Genomic DNA, 15611 nt, shown 5'->3' on the forward strand with positions numbered 1-15611 from the left:
CAGCAAAATGGGTGAGTTGGATTTCACTGTCAAACACTGGACAGGAGAGGGGAGGCAACACCTGAATTACTTAATTTGTCTTGATATTAGATATTGATGATTCCTGCTTTATGTTATTACCCTGTTCTTCCCCTCTTTTTTTATGCATGCTTAAATGATTTCAAGACATTTCCATTCCTGTTTAGGTTGATTGATCCATGTTTACAGCTCATGGATTGGAGCCATCCTTGCAGGTCTGCAGTCTCAAAGAGCAAAGTTAAGAGAGACCACTAAGTGAACTGATTTCTCTGGATAACATGTGGCTGAAGAATGTTGTAGTCCCCTAAAGTAAAGGATGGTCAGGCAAAGTTCTGCTCAGTTTAGAAGCCATAGGTGTGCTGCTCTACACCTTAAAAAGCAGTAAGTATTTTTAAAATTGATCTCAGAGAAACAGGACTTTCGTGCAAGTCATTCTAATGATCAGCTTTCTTATATGTAAAGTAAACCAGCACGAGGAGTCCTTGAAATGTTTTTGTAGCTTACTCTCTGTACTGAGTATTCTCCAGTTCCAGCTGATGCAGTGTTGTCTCGTCCCCCTGCCCAGGTCACCAGGAATTCATGGTTTCCCCCCATCTTCACTGTTGACAGGGATATTGAGCTGACAGAACCTGCCCTGCCTTGTCAGGCAGTAACTTGGCTCCAGAACTGCAATAGTCCTTTGACAGAAAGGTAGGCTTGTAGTGCAAAAGCTCCCTCTGGAATTTGTGGGCGCAAATACATCAGTTGCCTTATACTTGTTTCTGAAATGGCAATAACTTCAGTGTGATTAATGTCTGAACCGGTTTGAAAGTCTTGTGTCAGTAAAAATAGATCACACAGAAATTGCTCTAATTCACTGTTCAGACACAGCACAGAAATTCAACTGATCTTTAATTTCTGCAGTTCAGAGGAGTGTGGTGAGACTTTGTCTCTAGGATTTTAGAGGCAAATTTGATTCTAGGCTGTTTTAACACCTGCAGTTCAACAGTGGCTACTTTCTTTTTTACTCCCAGTGAGGCAAGGTAACTCATAGCATGTTTGACAAGCATCAAAATAGTATCTTCTTAGCAGGTAGTTAGGGTCTTAAAGAAGCCTACTTACAGCAATGAATTCAAACCAGTTCCCTCTAAATCCCATGGTAATGATTTTGAAGACTACACTAATGTGTTGGGTTCTTTTTTTTTTTTTCCCCTCCAGGAATAAGCTTGTATTGGTGATCCTAAATGTCCCATTAAGAAATTGCCGACACCACAGCTTGTTGTGTTTTAATATTGTAAATGACGGGGTTTTTTCCCTGGGTGATGAGGATATTTCTCAAGACTACCCAGTATAATTCAAGTTACATTGCTTCAGACAAGCAGTGCTTATCAGTTTGAATATCTTGTTTGCTGTTGGCTTCCAGAGTTTCAGCAGCATCATTTAGAGTGATAGTTCATTCTAGTGGAGGACAATTACACTTAAGTAACGGTTTTAAACGGGATGGTTGGTGAATCTTCAAAATTGTTTGGAGGCTCCGGATTTTTCCGGAGTATGGAATGGGGGAAACCCGGACTGGATTTTGGCCGGAGTATGGAATGGAGTGGGAAAAGGGAAAAGCAGGACTGGAGTTTGGTCAGAGTATGGAATGGAGTGGGAAAAGGGAAAACCAGGACTGGATTTTGGTCAGAGTAGGGAATGGAGTGGGAAAAGGAAAACCCGGACTGGATTTTCTGGAGTACAGAATGGAGTGGGTGAAAACTCGGACTGGATTTTTCCAGAGTACGGAATGGAGTAGGAAAAAAGGAAAAACCTGGGCTGGATTTTTCCAGAGTATGGAATGGGGGAAAACCCGGACTGGATTTAAAAAAAAATAAATTAAAAAAAAGTGAAGGGTTGGACTTGATGATCTCAGAGGTCCTTTCCAACCTGGCTAATTCTCTGATCATTGTGGGGATCATTTAGGAATCAGTCTGTAGAGTTTCAAAGTCTCACAGTAAATCCAATCAGTGCCCCATCAGTGCAGTTGGGAAATTCTGCACAAATGCTATTCCATGGAAAATATCTGTTGGAAAACTCTAGAAAACTTTGTGAGATATCTGTTTAGGCCACTGAAAAGGCATTATTAGGCAGTAATTTCTTTATTTGTCTGGTAAGAAATGAACAACTAAATGAAAATTGTCATATTGAAGTTCCAGTGGGTAACTTAGTAGGTCTGGCTTGTACCCAGAACTATCTGGCCCTGCTTGGGCTTTTTGGCAGGACTGGGCAGCACAAGATGATCCAAATCTTCTGAGCACTGCAAATTTGAAGGAAAAATAGCTTTTCCTAACCAACTAGTTGCTGATCCTTGAGGGTTCTCCCAGCGACCCTGAACAGTTTGCAGGTCACCAGTACTATGTGGGCTGGCAAATGCATTTAATGTAGTAAGCAAATCCAGTAAGAAAACTACAGTTATTTATTGTGGTTGGTGTTTAACGACAACAGCAAAGATGAGCTAGGAGCTAAATTGCATAGTGACTGATAAAATATTTCAGGGATTTTCAGTACTTCCAAGTGTGCAAAATAAAAGAATTTTCTTAACCATGTAGCTAAGATTTCCAGCTAGTACTAGTACCATGATTTGATATGAAAATTGCATGCCAATCAAGCTTTCCTGATGCTTGCTCTGCTGGGAGTTCCCTTTCATCTGCCCAGCTCTGGGTGGTGCCCTGCCACGTGGCTCCAGCACAGCTTCTGTGGTTGGCCCTTTCTCATTTGGGGTAAAACCTCAGAGTAAAATCTTGCAAGAAGACTTGCAATTACTAGCCATGCTCTGCCAGATTATTTTTAGATTGCTCTTTGTAGCTGTATTTGTTCTTTGTGTAGTCATTAAATCTTTCCCTAGCTCATGCTGCCATTGCTGTTTACCTCAGTGCTGCCAAAACCTTCTGGCACGCCGATAAGGTAGTGTGAATCCAGAAACTGCAGTCCTTGAAATAAAGGTGTTCCAGGAGAGCAACTGTGAGACATGTCTGTTCTGCTTTAGTCAAGTCCTCCTCAGACATCCCCACACTTTGACTGGTAAAGTCATCTCATGGCTTTAAATACACTTGGCTTGTAACACTGAGATTGAGTGTTGCTCAGCAGTGCTTTATGCTGTCTTGAAAACAGACTGTTCTCCAGAGCTGGAGTGTTATTGGGAAGGAAAGGAGGTGAACTGCTGGACACCAAATTAACTATCAGAAGGCAATAATTTTCTGTAATCTGTGATGTGCAGCAGAAAAAAGTCATCTCAGCATAAGTAATGTTCAGCATAGCCCTGTAGACCTGTAACAGAGACTGTCTCAGCCCCCTCCTGGCAGTGCTGGTCCTGCACCGTGCACAGCACAAGTGTTGGGATCCACGGGATGGTTGTGCAGCCCAGCCCAGGCTGGCACGGTGTTCTTCAAGATCAGTTGAAGTTTGGAGAAGTGCCCCTTCTTGTTGCTGTGAAAGCTACAATTCTTTGGGCCCTGACTCCACATACACGGTTTTATCTTTAGTCTCCATCTATAGAACTGTTGTGTGCTTAGGAGATAAAAAAAAGACCCAAGTTGCTGCTGAGAACCTCCTTTCAGAACAGGAGTGGCTTGAAAGACTGTCCCCCCAAATAGGGGCAGATACAGCAAGATCAGCATTAGTGTGTCAGAGTGAAGGGGAATCCATTCTGAAGGGTGGAACGAGCAGAAGCCCTGAATCCTCCCCACCTGCAAAGCTGCCTCTGACAGACTTTCTAGAGAGGGAGGAATCCTAGTGGGAAAAGACAACTGAAAGTACTGAGGTGTGGATTAGGCATAGTCTTAAGAATAACTCCTGTATTCACATGGAAGAATGTTACTGTCCCAGAAGGGCTTTGACAGATAATGAAATCTAAAATCATCAAACTTCAAATATGTATCTTAAAATGAGCTTGTGCTTATTACTTCCCAACTCCTGCTAGAAACTTGGCAGGATGCTTATGTGGCTCACCTAGAAAGGAAATGGGCATGTCCATGCTAAAAATGCAGATGTGACTTTTCTCTTGGGAGAGAAGTTTTTCAAGCCCTAAGAAATGCATTTGAGTAATTCTCGTACTGTCCATTACAGGATGCTGACCAAACATCAAAACTGGTCTATAATGCTGCTTAGGATAATATTTTCCAGTTTAAAATATCAGTGGAAAATTAATCAGAGTTCTGTTTGCAACTAAAATTCTTCACTAAGATTGTTGCTTGAGTGGGAAGGAGGAAGGGGCTTGAACTGATTTGTGATAAAGTCTCTGCTTTTTGTCATGCAAGTGGTGCTAAAGTAACTCCTGACCTGAGTGCTCCTGAGATGGATCTTCCAGCCTAGTTTTGAAGAGGAACTCAGTCCCCTCCTTGGAGATCTCTCAGCAATACCATCAAACCTGGTAAGTGACAGACATTGAGAGACTTGCTTCCCAAGGATGCTTTTGATCCAGCTCCTGGAGCTAGCTGTGCCTCAAGGCTTTCGGATTATTATAATGCAGAGCCTGGTTCTGTGTGAAATTGTTGACCTTTTGATTAGTTACATGGATTTTAAGAATAATTAATTTCAATAAGCTGGCATGACAAGGAGTAGTGAAGCATAGGAAACATTCAATGTCCCCCAAGCATTTAAAAATAACTTGGGTAGATGTTGTCCCTCCCTATCCTCATAAATCTAAGTCTGGTGTTCATTTTCAGTTGACATTTTTTTAAAGTTATTCTAGAGGGCTAGAGAATATATTTTTTTCCTCTGGTGGTTTGGGTTTTGGTTTTTTTTCTGAAGTGGGGCAGTTGTTAGCAAAAGCTGAGATTTCACACAGCCATATGTCCTAGGCTGGAACTGACTGGCTTTGTTAATGCTGATGCTCACAATTTTTTTTTTTTTTTGCAAACTGCAGAGTTGAGGACCCCTGTGGCTTTTTGGTTGGGTTTTACTTGTTCAGTTCTTAAGACCGCTAGAACAGGGGAACTAATGGAGTCTCTTGAAATGAGAAATGGTAACGTCCTTTCAGAAGAGAACCGCAGTGGATACCTTCTATACCTATTAGGGCGAGCTTGCTTTTAACAACCAGCAGACGCTGCAAATGTGGCTTTTGTTGTCTTACGAGGTGGTTACTTTATCTGCGTGTTGGCAGCTGCCAAAGGGGGATTAGCTGAGGGAGGGAGCAAGCTGCAGCTCCTGGTCTGGATTTCTAAACTTCCCGGTGGCCTTGGACCACTCTCCCCATGTGAGGGTTTCCTCCTGACCAAGGCGAGATGCTGGGTGGTGCCCCGAGCGTGAACAGAGGAGCCATTCACACACTGCTCTCGAGAATGCTGATTCGGTGAACTTCCTGATGTTACCTTAAATTACCTCTTCTGTCTGCCTCCTGATGCTAATGGATAGATTTAAAAAGAACAGAGCATAGTGCCATTTCAGTTATGCTCGCGCTCAGTTATTAATTTTGGAATCGGTTAAATTTGGCAGAGTGCAGCAGTCCCCCTAATACCGTGACTCCGTGTTTGGCAGAATAAAAAGCAGGGTTTATTGGCAGAGCTGTAGCTCACGGTCCGTGCCGAGCCGGCCCCGTCCCGCAGGGACCCCCCGGCCCCGCTCCCTGCCGGGCCCCGCGGTGCTGCAGCGGCTGCACCGCCTCCCTCCCTGTGCAGGGAGCTCTGCAAGGGCTGTCGTGTCCCGCACAGGGAGCTCCATACATCGCCTTTTTTTCTTGTAACAAGGAGAGAACCGGCCCCGCGCTGTCCGCAGGGGCTGCCCCGCTGCGGGAGGGCGGCGGCGGCTCGGCCGCCCCGGGAGCTCCCGCAGCCCCGCTCGCCGTCTCCCCGCAGCGCTACCTTAAGGGGCTGGTTGACATCAGCCGAGTGGGCTGGGCGGTGTGGGTGGGATTTCCTGTGCTGGAGGTCAGCTGCTCCCGTCCCTCTCCCGTCCCTCCCTGCCGCCCGGGTCCCGCTCTCCCCGCGCCGGAGGGACCCGCATCCTCCCGGCGCCCTCCTCTCGGGTTGGATTTACACAGTGATGTGTAAGCTACAGGATGCCCAGCAGCACTGGAAAGAGGTTTAAACCTACTAAATACATCCCGGTCTCCACTGCAGCTGCCTTATTAGTGGGTTCGACTACTTTATTTTTTGTTTTCACGTAAGTACGGCTCTGGCGGAGGGGGGGCCGTGCTGGGGCCGCCCGGCCCGGCGGGGGGAGGCGGCGGGGCTTGACAGCCCTGCGGGCCCTGCCGCTGCCGGTCCCGCTCCCCGCCCGCTCTCCCTGCCCGGCTGCGCTTTGCAGAGGCTCGCGATCGCTCCGTATCGTGAAATGTGCCTGACAGGCAGATCCACCATTTCATGGCACACAAACCCCGTCCGCCTCCCGCCCTGCCGGCGGTGTGCGGCGGAGCTGCCGGAGCCCCTCGGAGCAGCCCCTCGGAGCGGGCAGGGCTGGCGGGCTGGGGAGGTGCAGCCCCAGCCCGGGGCTCAGCCGGCCGGAGTCTCTGTGCTCCGGGAGGCAGCGCCGGCCTCCTCCCTCAGTCTCAGGGTTCATCCGGCAAAGCCTCTCCAAGTGGAAGGAATCCTATTCTAGGCATTACCCATTCTACATATTTTTATGTAACTGTTCCTGAAAGGCTGAGGATCTAATGAACAAATTTACGTTTGCTTGAAGGAGAGACGGGGAAACTTTTTCCCCCCTTTCTGTTTCCTCTTCTCTCATTGCCTTCTCCCTTAAATGCGGGATTGGGCTCTGGCGGTCGGCTCGCAGCTCTCCTGTAGTTCCATTAATATGTGAGTGCTGTAGTGCTTCGGCTGTTTCCTCTCCCTTTCCATACACTGGAGTTCTGTCGCTCGTAAACCCTTCCTGTGCGGGGTATCGGCAGCCTCCCTGCAGAGGTGTCAGTGTTTCCAGAGAGATGCTCTGAAAGGAGCCTTGACCAAGCTGCCTTTTGGGAAGGTGGAAAGACGGCTATTGCATATTGAGATTTATTGTTTCGCTTATTTTGAAGTTTTATTATTTCCGTTTTCCTTGTTTTGCCATTGCTATTTTTTCACCGAGCTCAGTGAAGCTGTTGGAAGCAGAAGGCTCTGTAAGAGTGGGAGTTATGTGTCTGTGTCATTATCCTTCGTGGTTTGGCTGTGATACGATTCTTGATGTTTCAAAATGCTGGTGTGGTAATCGCAATGTAGGATTTCAGAATAAATGTGGATGTTGTTTTGTCTAACAGTTTCTTAAATCAGAACAGATTTTGACACTGAGTAACGCTCTTGACTTGATGTGCCTTTATTTCTCATTGCTTGTTTTCAATGCATTTGATATGAAGTAGTGGTGACTCCTTTCAGGATATTATACTGTGTCAAGAACTGGTCAAGCCTCAAGAACTGGTACAAGTATCTGCCTATCGTTCATCATTTGGGCATCTAATTATAGTTTGGTGCTTGCAGGCAAACACAGGACAGAAGTTGGCTTTTGTGATGAACTTGGTTAACACTGGTGTGGGGAATATTAAATGGTTGCACAGTCGAAAAGAAAAGGGGATCTTAATGCCGGCATTTATTTTTCCTGCTGCCTGAGGAATGGATGTGTGCTGAGGCTGTTTTGGAAGCTGGATGCTTGTTTTCGTATGATACTTCCAGTGTAGAGCTACAAATTGCTTAGTGATGTAAGACTTTCCTGGTAACACAGTTGTTGTTGAAACATCCTTTTGGCAGCAGGACATCAACAGAGATGTTGATTTTACAATTTGTTAGTGTACGAAAGAAGCAATTGCCTTTAATTCATCACCGAATCTCAAACTTCACTCTGCTCCCTCTGTTATCAGTGAATAATTACATGCAAAATGAACTATTTTAAGGATCTCTCCATATTGTAACTTGGCCTGTGTATCTTGAAGTGCTAGTAAATTTTTTGAGGACTGTCCCAGACATACGTTCTCTGCTGCTGCCAAGTCCTGTGTGTAATAAAAGTAACACATAATTGAGCAACTGTTGCCAGGCAGGATCTGAAGTCCTGTCCATTCAAAAATACTCAGATGAATTTGTATGGAATTGTTGTCTTTCATGCTGAGCAGTTTTAGTAAAATCTGTCTATGTTGTGCCATCACAGCAAGCAGTACTCATGAAATAAGTGTCTCTTGTGTGGTGCTGGGTTTTTTCCCCTTTTCCTGAGCATTTCCATTTTTTATCTTTTTTCCACAGGCAGGGTTTTGTGTCTTGATCTTGTTGCTGTCATATGTTATTAAAGGCTGAGATAGCTGAATTTTCAGGTGTGTTGATTTGCACAACTTGTTTGATGTTGGATAAATCTCTGATAATGCAGCAGTTGAAACACTGGCCTAAAAATGCTTTTGATACAATCCATGCTTGCTTGTCAGAGCACAAGAACTTAATCAAATTAAGATTTGCATGTGTGTTTATTACCTCCTTATTTGTGTTAATTATCTGTAAGGCTGCTGTGTCTATAATGAAGTAACCTGTGTATAAATACATGAAACCAAGGATGGATGGAACTCATATCAAATTTTGGGTGCAGATCAGCTCAGTGGGATATCAGGGATTTGAGCAACTTCAGTGTGGTGAAACAGAATAACAGAGGTTAAAATATGTGGAAAAATGGAATAATAACTATTTTTAAACCACTAACTGAATAGAAAAAAAAATCCTTTTAGGGCACTGGAAACATTTCTGAATAAATCTATGAAAGCAGAGGACCTGACTTGGCTTTCTCCCTAGACACGTTTGTGGGCTCAAGACACGTGTTATGAGTGTCTTTTGCTGAATGAAAAGCTCTTTGAACTTGAAGGGCAGAGTTTGCTTTTTTGCAGTGTGGTCTTTATTTTTAGCTTTTGTCCAAACACCTTTGCTAAAAAGCAGCACATAAAGACTGGAATACACAGTGTCCACTATTAGTTCATGGTGGTGTTGATCAGTGCTACTGTTAAGCTTTGGGAAAATTCCATTATAGGTTCTCCTTTGTTCTTTTTCCTCAGCTAACTATTTAGGATTCTCTGTTATATTCCTTCTGGTTTTATGAGGGGGAACTAAACTGTTTAGCTATCAAGATTATTGCCTGGAAAGGCAACTAAATATTGCAGTTGTATTACCACAGGCTTTTAGCACTCCATGTGTGTTCCTTCAGTAATAAATACAGTGTCTGAGTAGGTGGTCTAATTTGTCACAGTGAGAGAGTAAACAAGCATTAACTCTAAGCATTATGAAGGAACATATCAATAATGTTTTATAGAATGATTAGGTTAATTTACTTATATGAACAAATCAAATGGCATAATGAAGGAAGAACCAATTCTTCTTAACACTGTGAGAATCCAGAGTGAGTCAGTTCTAGCAGACATGAACTCTTCTACCAAAACCTTTTTTTCTTGGTATTTCTCATCAGGCTTTTTGTTAGAGATAACAACCTATTCCAGTGCAGTCTGCCTTGGACTCCCAATGGCTGTGATGGAAACCTGAGGGGGATCATTCAAAGACCCTGAGTTTCAAGAACTTGCCACCTTATTTTAGGCTGTGTAACTTCAGTATTAGTAGAGAATGCAACTTAATTATCAGTAAGCATAATGTTACCCAGTGAAAGGTTGGAATCAATGATCTGAAAGGACTTTTCCAACCTAAATGGTTCTGTAACTATTCTGGAGCTAATAGTTCTCTTCACCTGTTTAAATTGGCTACTTACTGTAGTTGTTAGTGCTGAGAACCCCGGGGTTAGTTCAGCAGCTGCAGTGCTGTAGATTACACAGCAAGCTAAAAGCATATGGTTTTAAGGGAAAACTGTGGCTCATTTTAGTAAGGAGAAAAAAGCTTGTCATTCTCCCTGAATACTGCAGACTAGAAGTTTCTGATAAAATACCCATTTTCAGACTGTAATTTCTGCAGCATGCAGCATCTCTGAAGTACAGTAGAAACATGAAGCCCATGACAAAGGTCCAGGTGCCACTACTTTTTTGATATAATGGTAGTAACACTGCTGTATATTATTCCTTTAAATGGGATAATAAAATGGGTAATTTTCTCAGTGAAGTGAAAGCACAAATAAGGCGAAAACTCATTCAGTCAGTACTGAAAATGAGACTTCAACTTAGTTCTTAACAGTCATAATGGGAGATAATCATAGGTGTGCACCACAGACAGCTGCAGTTGGCACTCTAATGCAGGCTGTGCCACAGGGAGTTTGATACCAATAACCTGCAGGAAATGACTGAGGAGTGATAAACTGGTGTAGAAGAGCAACTGAAGCTGCAGTAGGGATGGAAAGGCAATAGAGAAATAACCTGTACTTGTGCTGTTCCCATGGCTGGCAGACTGTGCTCTAGAGCAGGCCTGGGGGACTTACCTTAACAGGAAGGAAAGCTTGGCTTCAATTCATCAGTTTACAGAAAAATTGGTATTCTCCCCACATTTGTATGTCATGTTATTGTATTTTATGAACTAGAAAGACTCAGCATTTCTGTAGCTGTGTATGAATTCAGATACACTTGAGATAAATGCACCTCTTAAATCATAAGCACTACCCTGCTCCTGCAATTATCTGGTCCTGCACTGGAACAGCCTTAAAATAAATATGTAACAGCACTTTAAAGTTCAAAACTGTAGTTACCATCCTGGATGGTAGTTAATGGAAATATAATTATATATGTACCTAGAGTTCTTGAACTATCTGTTGGATCTTTTCCTCCCATGACTTGCAAATGCTCACAGATCAAAAAAGGGAAGGTATCATCTGCTTTTTTGACTTGAGTTTGTTTAGTCACTAGCAAAGGTCAAGCTAATAGAAGATTATCTTTGCTTTAGTGAATTTGATTTGCATCCAAAATGTTTTTCTTACCTGAAGTATTTTAAAGCCTTCTGTAAACTCCAATTCCAGCTGTTCAGATGTTCACTTCTGCCAGTTCAGTGTTCTGATTTCAGGTAGAACAAATGATAAAATGTGATTTAAAATGAACATTAAGGCTGACTTCGCAAGCACACACTGATTTCAAGCAGTGCAGCTTAGCCTCCTGCGATATCTTAACATTTTCCATGTTAAATGCATCTTTAATGGCAGGCTTTTCCTGTCCACTCTACCTGGGATTCAGAAGAGGGAACACTTCCTCAGTTGACCTGAGTCATCTCAGCTGTCACGTCCATCAGCTTCTGTAAAATATTTACTTTTGTTATGACAAAGAAATGTCCTTTTAAGCTGTGGCAATTTCATCTTGCTATATAATTTTTGTAAATAGAATCTAGACAAACTTGTCATGCAACATAAGACAGGCAGTCTCAACAGGAAAACAGATTTCACTGAAGTGTGAAAAGTTTTTTTGTTTGCTGAGGGTTTTTTTTTATGCTCTAAGAAGCCTCAATTTTACTGCTTTTAACTAGTTAATTCTATGATCTTTGCTTCCAAGGGCACCAGCCAGGTTGGCAATACAGGACATTTCTGAAAGCTATTAAATGTCATCTCTTTAGAAAAAAAATCTTGATATTTATTAGCAACAGGAATATTTTTTCTTCCTGCAGTTTGAGAAAGGGAAAAGGAGGATCATCTTTGGTGGTGGCAGCAAGTGGCTGGCCGTGTTGAGCTCTCTGTGTGCAGCCACTGCAGGGGCGTTTCAGTGCTCACTGTAAATCCTGGTTTAAAAAGGCAGAAGAGCTGCTGCAATGAAAGTTATTCCTGTACGTGGGCCACAGCTGTAGTCAGTGTGTGACTTATGCCAGGAGCAGCCTCCTTTCCATTTCACCTAATAAACAGAGATTAAGGTCATCTGGAAATAGGAATAAGTGTGTCTCAATTAGATCAGGGTGGGCCTCAGCCTTTGTACATGAATATACAAGCAATTTTTCTATTTTTGTTTAAAGTTCTTTTCAAGATGCTAATATAAATACTCTCCATGTTTGTCCAAGTATGCCACACGTGTATCCTCTTATAAATAGAACCAATCTCTGCAAAATTGTTCAAGCTCACTTGGTTGGTTAGTAATGTATAAACTAAGGGATGTTACTGCTCAAAACACAAAACTTAAATTGAGAGGCAGATACATGTGGTGCCCTTGGAGATCTGATTTTTGAGGTTCATTACCTGGGGTGGTTGCTAATTATACACATAACATTGTTGTGTAAACAACTTATTCTGCTGCTGCTCTCTTCTCAGCTAGAGTGAGGTGTAGAACCCCGTGGTGTCGGGATCTCTGTGAGACCTGGGAGGGGTGGCCTGGGACGGGTTTCCTAGGCTTACTTTACTTAGAGTATAACCTACAAGGAAACTTTGCAAGACCTACAGAGGGAAACCATGAGTGTTGTTTAGCTTGCACTGGAAGATGTCAGGAATTCAGCAATAAGGTGGTACAAGGCGATTTAGAGCACAAAGGACGTGTAAACTGGAGTGGGGGAGAAGTATCCTAAAAGCCACCAGAGCAAAAGTGGAACTCTGATTTACTGCCCTTTGATTCGAGCCAGTAGATACAAGACTTATTTCTCTCTAATGCCAGAGTAATGTTCAATTTGGCTGCACTGGTACAGAGCTGCTCTGAGTTGCTCGTTTGTCAGTGGGAGCAGCTGATGACATGGAGAGGCAGGAGCGTGGGGGCTGAGGCAGCAGTGCTGCAGCTTTTAATGGGAATTCGGTATTATTCCTTTGCAAAAAATACCATACACTGGAAAAACTCAGTCAGCCTGCATCTCCTTTTACCGTGGAGGTTTTGGGGATCCTTGCTTGGTGATTGCAATAATTAATTCAAATGAGTACACCACAGTGTAGTGTATACTACATAAATCTTCAGCCAGTAATCTGTATCCAGAAAGAGGATTTAATTAGTCACTGATTGTTCTTATGCAATTACTAATGCAATTTAGCTAGACTTGCTTCAAAAGCTGTCCAAAGTGCCTAAATTTCTGAGCTCTAAACCTATTATACAAACACTAGTGGGTACTTGATTCTTTGTTTTTCTCAGTAAGGATATTATGGAATAAACTTTATGGTAACCCATACTTAGACACTGCGGTAGTTACCATGGTTTTCTGTTTGTCAAAGTGTAAACACAGAATTTGTGGACTTCAAATGTGGAATCCTTATGAAATACCTGCACTCTGCTGCTGTGTGTTGAGATCATCCAGTAACAAAGGACAGTGGAGCCAGGTGCAGTTAAAGTACCCCTTGAATTTTAGCTCTAGACCCCAAGGCAGCTGTCTGTGTGCACACCTGCACCGTTTTGGTGGGTACTTCAGTGTCACGTGAAGTACATCATCAGGAAATGCCCTTTGTTGCTCTGTAGAGCAAGGCAGGCAATATGAAGATGGGAATACATGAAATACAGATTTTTGTCAAGCCACATGTAGAATGATGTCATTTTCTGATGAAGGGAGGCGTTCATAGAGGCAGACTGCTCAGTCATTCCCATGGAAATAAGGTCTCTATGTGCCACTTTGAAGTGTCTGCTCTCCAGAAAACCCTGGTACTCACTCAGACTAAACTAATCACAGAATATTCTTAAATGAGCAAATTATTTTTTAAGTTGGAAGCCCAACAAAGCAAGCTCAGGACTGCTTAAATGTATAAGGGCTTTCATAAATAAAGTCAGACAAAGCCTTACTCTCTCAGGATTCTTAAAACTAAATGGGCATTTACATTAGGTCTTATTCATGTCTTCAGGGAAATAATCCAATGTAATATCAATATCAACACAATTTAAGTACAGTGCTGGGAATAAGGAAAGCTTGGACATTTCTATAAACAAGCATAATTTTAATTTAAACTTGGGTCAATCACAGAACTGCTTCAAAATGGAAAAGTTCAGCTTAAAACTTTTCTGTCTACTCTGCTCCCAGTCAGTTAGGAGAGGCAGGTATTTTCTTATGGATAAACACTTCCAGTCCCCCTTCTCAGCCAGCTCAGTTTCAAAAGTTATTTAGGATTATTTTCATTGTGAATAACCTCCCTTTCAGTTCGTTCTCGTGAGCAAGATCTCATTCTGCACGTTTAGCTTTCTCTGAGGATTGATGTTTGCCCCAGCAATCAGACTCTCCAGATGTGTTGTGATCTAATAACGCTGTGGTTAACCCCTGTCTGCTGTCAGCAGCTGCTGAGCCACCTCCTGTGTTTTCCCAGCAGCCAGCATTTGCTGGGGTGGTTTCCTGGCTCCAGCAGGACCAGCAGTTGGGAGGTGGGTGTGCTCTCCCTCCAGGGGGTTTGTGTCTGGTGCTGGGCTCAGGAGCCACTGCCTGGAGACTTCCCTGGGGAACCACACTGTTAACTTGGCTTCTCCTCCAACATTCCAAGGCACAAGGAGGGAACAGGTACTTGTGGATGTCTGTATGATCGTCCTCGTGGTCAAACCTGTGACTTTGACCAGTAACTCTGGGTTCTTGTCTTGTTTTAAATGATCAGCTCATTTTTCCATTGTCTGGTGCATAAGTCTCACATCTTGCTTTTCTCTTTGAAGATCTTGCTGCAACCCCTGCCTTATCACCTGGCCACGTGCAAGCAATTACTATTCCAAAGGGTTTCTCCTTGAATGGACAAAGTATGCTAATTACTCTGCAAAGAACCAAGTACGGGCTTGTGTAGTAAAGCAGCTCTAAAGAGACATTTCATAGTATGTATATAGTTTTTAAGTTGATCAGTGCACAAGTAGGCTGGCTTAGCACATGCTGCATCTTGTGTAAATGGCTAATGAGTCTGTGGCAAAAACAATAAAACCATCAACAGACACTGGATTTTTTTTTTAACTACCGAGTTTTGCTCATTCCGTAGGAAGATGTGTATAAAATGGCTGCTTTCTGACATATAGTACAAGTCAAATAGATATTAAGCCACTGAGTCTAATGAGGTGATTTCTAATTCATGTACAGAAGTTGTAGCATCTGCAGCAGCAAAGGGGATTAATATTTGCCACAGAAATTTCACATTACAGGAATAAAATAACAGGACACTTAAATCTGCATGAATGTATGAGTGTGGAGGTATATGTACTAAAGCTTCGTTGTCTCTCTTGAAAAGTTTAATGGTAACATTGTAGTCTTTAAACTTTCATTTGTATGTGATTCCACAATGACTAATTACTTTTGCCAAGTAATTTTTCTTGCATTGTATTACAAATGCTAGTGGGATAGAGCTAAACGTGATATCTGTGGTTTGAGAATTGAAAAATTAATGATTCCTTCTCCAGCCTGCTGTGTTTGATTTATAATTCATCTCTGATAAGAGACATGCTCTTCTGAGCCCGCTGTCATCTCTCCATTTACTATCTAGGTGGGCGTTTTTTAATTCTTGCCATGGTGGATGTTGGGGAGTTGTGAATTCTGGGCTTAGACTGCTCCTGAAGAAATAGGTTTCCAGACCCACACTTTCTTCACCTCTCATTTCTCCTCTGTGTGATCTGGCCCCAGGACTTGTGTTGACCCCAAACCTCTCAGCTGCTGTTGCTGCCATGACCCAAGTACATGGTTCACCTTTCAGAGGCCCTTGACAGCAGGAGGGCACGGAGAAGTGCAGGGGTTCTGAGTGTCCTGAGTAGCTGCTCACAGCCACTCTCCATCTCGAGGAGTGCCACAGCTCTGAACTCAGCACTAACCCTTCACACAACACCTCTCTCACTCCTCTGTTTGGTCTTTAGTCACTCTGGATCTTCCTGGGCTATTTGG

General features: G+C 43.1%; 1 protein-coding gene and 1 long non-coding RNA gene across 8 annotated transcripts in view; one reads left to right on the forward strand and one right to left on the reverse strand.

Moving 5' to 3' along the window:
- Window positions 1-40: 40 nt before the first annotated feature.
- Window positions 41-15611, forward strand: part of ZDHHC8 (zinc finger DHHC-type containing 8) — a 121472-nt gene continuing 105901 nt past the window's right edge. For 5 of the 7 annotated variants that reach the window (XR_001874928.1, XR_001874927.1, XR_001874929.1 and 2 more), the window contains exon 1: window positions 5930-6135. Coding sequence is in view for 1 of the 7 variants with exons in the window: in XM_017815491.1 (XP_017670980.1) it covers window positions 6032-6135 (104 nt within the window). In the remaining 6 variants the exon portion in view is untranslated. Of the gene's footprint in view, window positions 400-583; window positions 709-4292; window positions 4406-5929; window positions 6136-15611 lie in introns of those variants that run through there. The other 2 variants (XM_017815493.1, XM_017815495.1) reach the window with 2 other exon arrangements.
- LOC108497666 overlaps window positions 11074-15611 on the reverse strand; it is a 10170-nt gene continuing 5632 nt past the window's right edge. Inside the window, exon 3 of the long non-coding RNA XR_001874932.1 lies at window positions 11074-11126. This is a non-coding gene — a long non-coding RNA (uncharacterized LOC108497666). The remainder of the gene's footprint in view (window positions 11127-15611) is intronic.

The sequence above is a fragment of the Lepidothrix coronata genome, unplaced genomic scaffold (assembly GCF_001604755.1).
Source record: "Lepidothrix coronata isolate B3197 unplaced genomic scaffold, Lepidothrix_coronata-1.0 Scaffold51, whole genome shotgun sequence".
Lineage (NCBI taxonomy): Eukaryota > Metazoa > Chordata > Aves > Passeriformes > Pipridae > Lepidothrix > Lepidothrix coronata.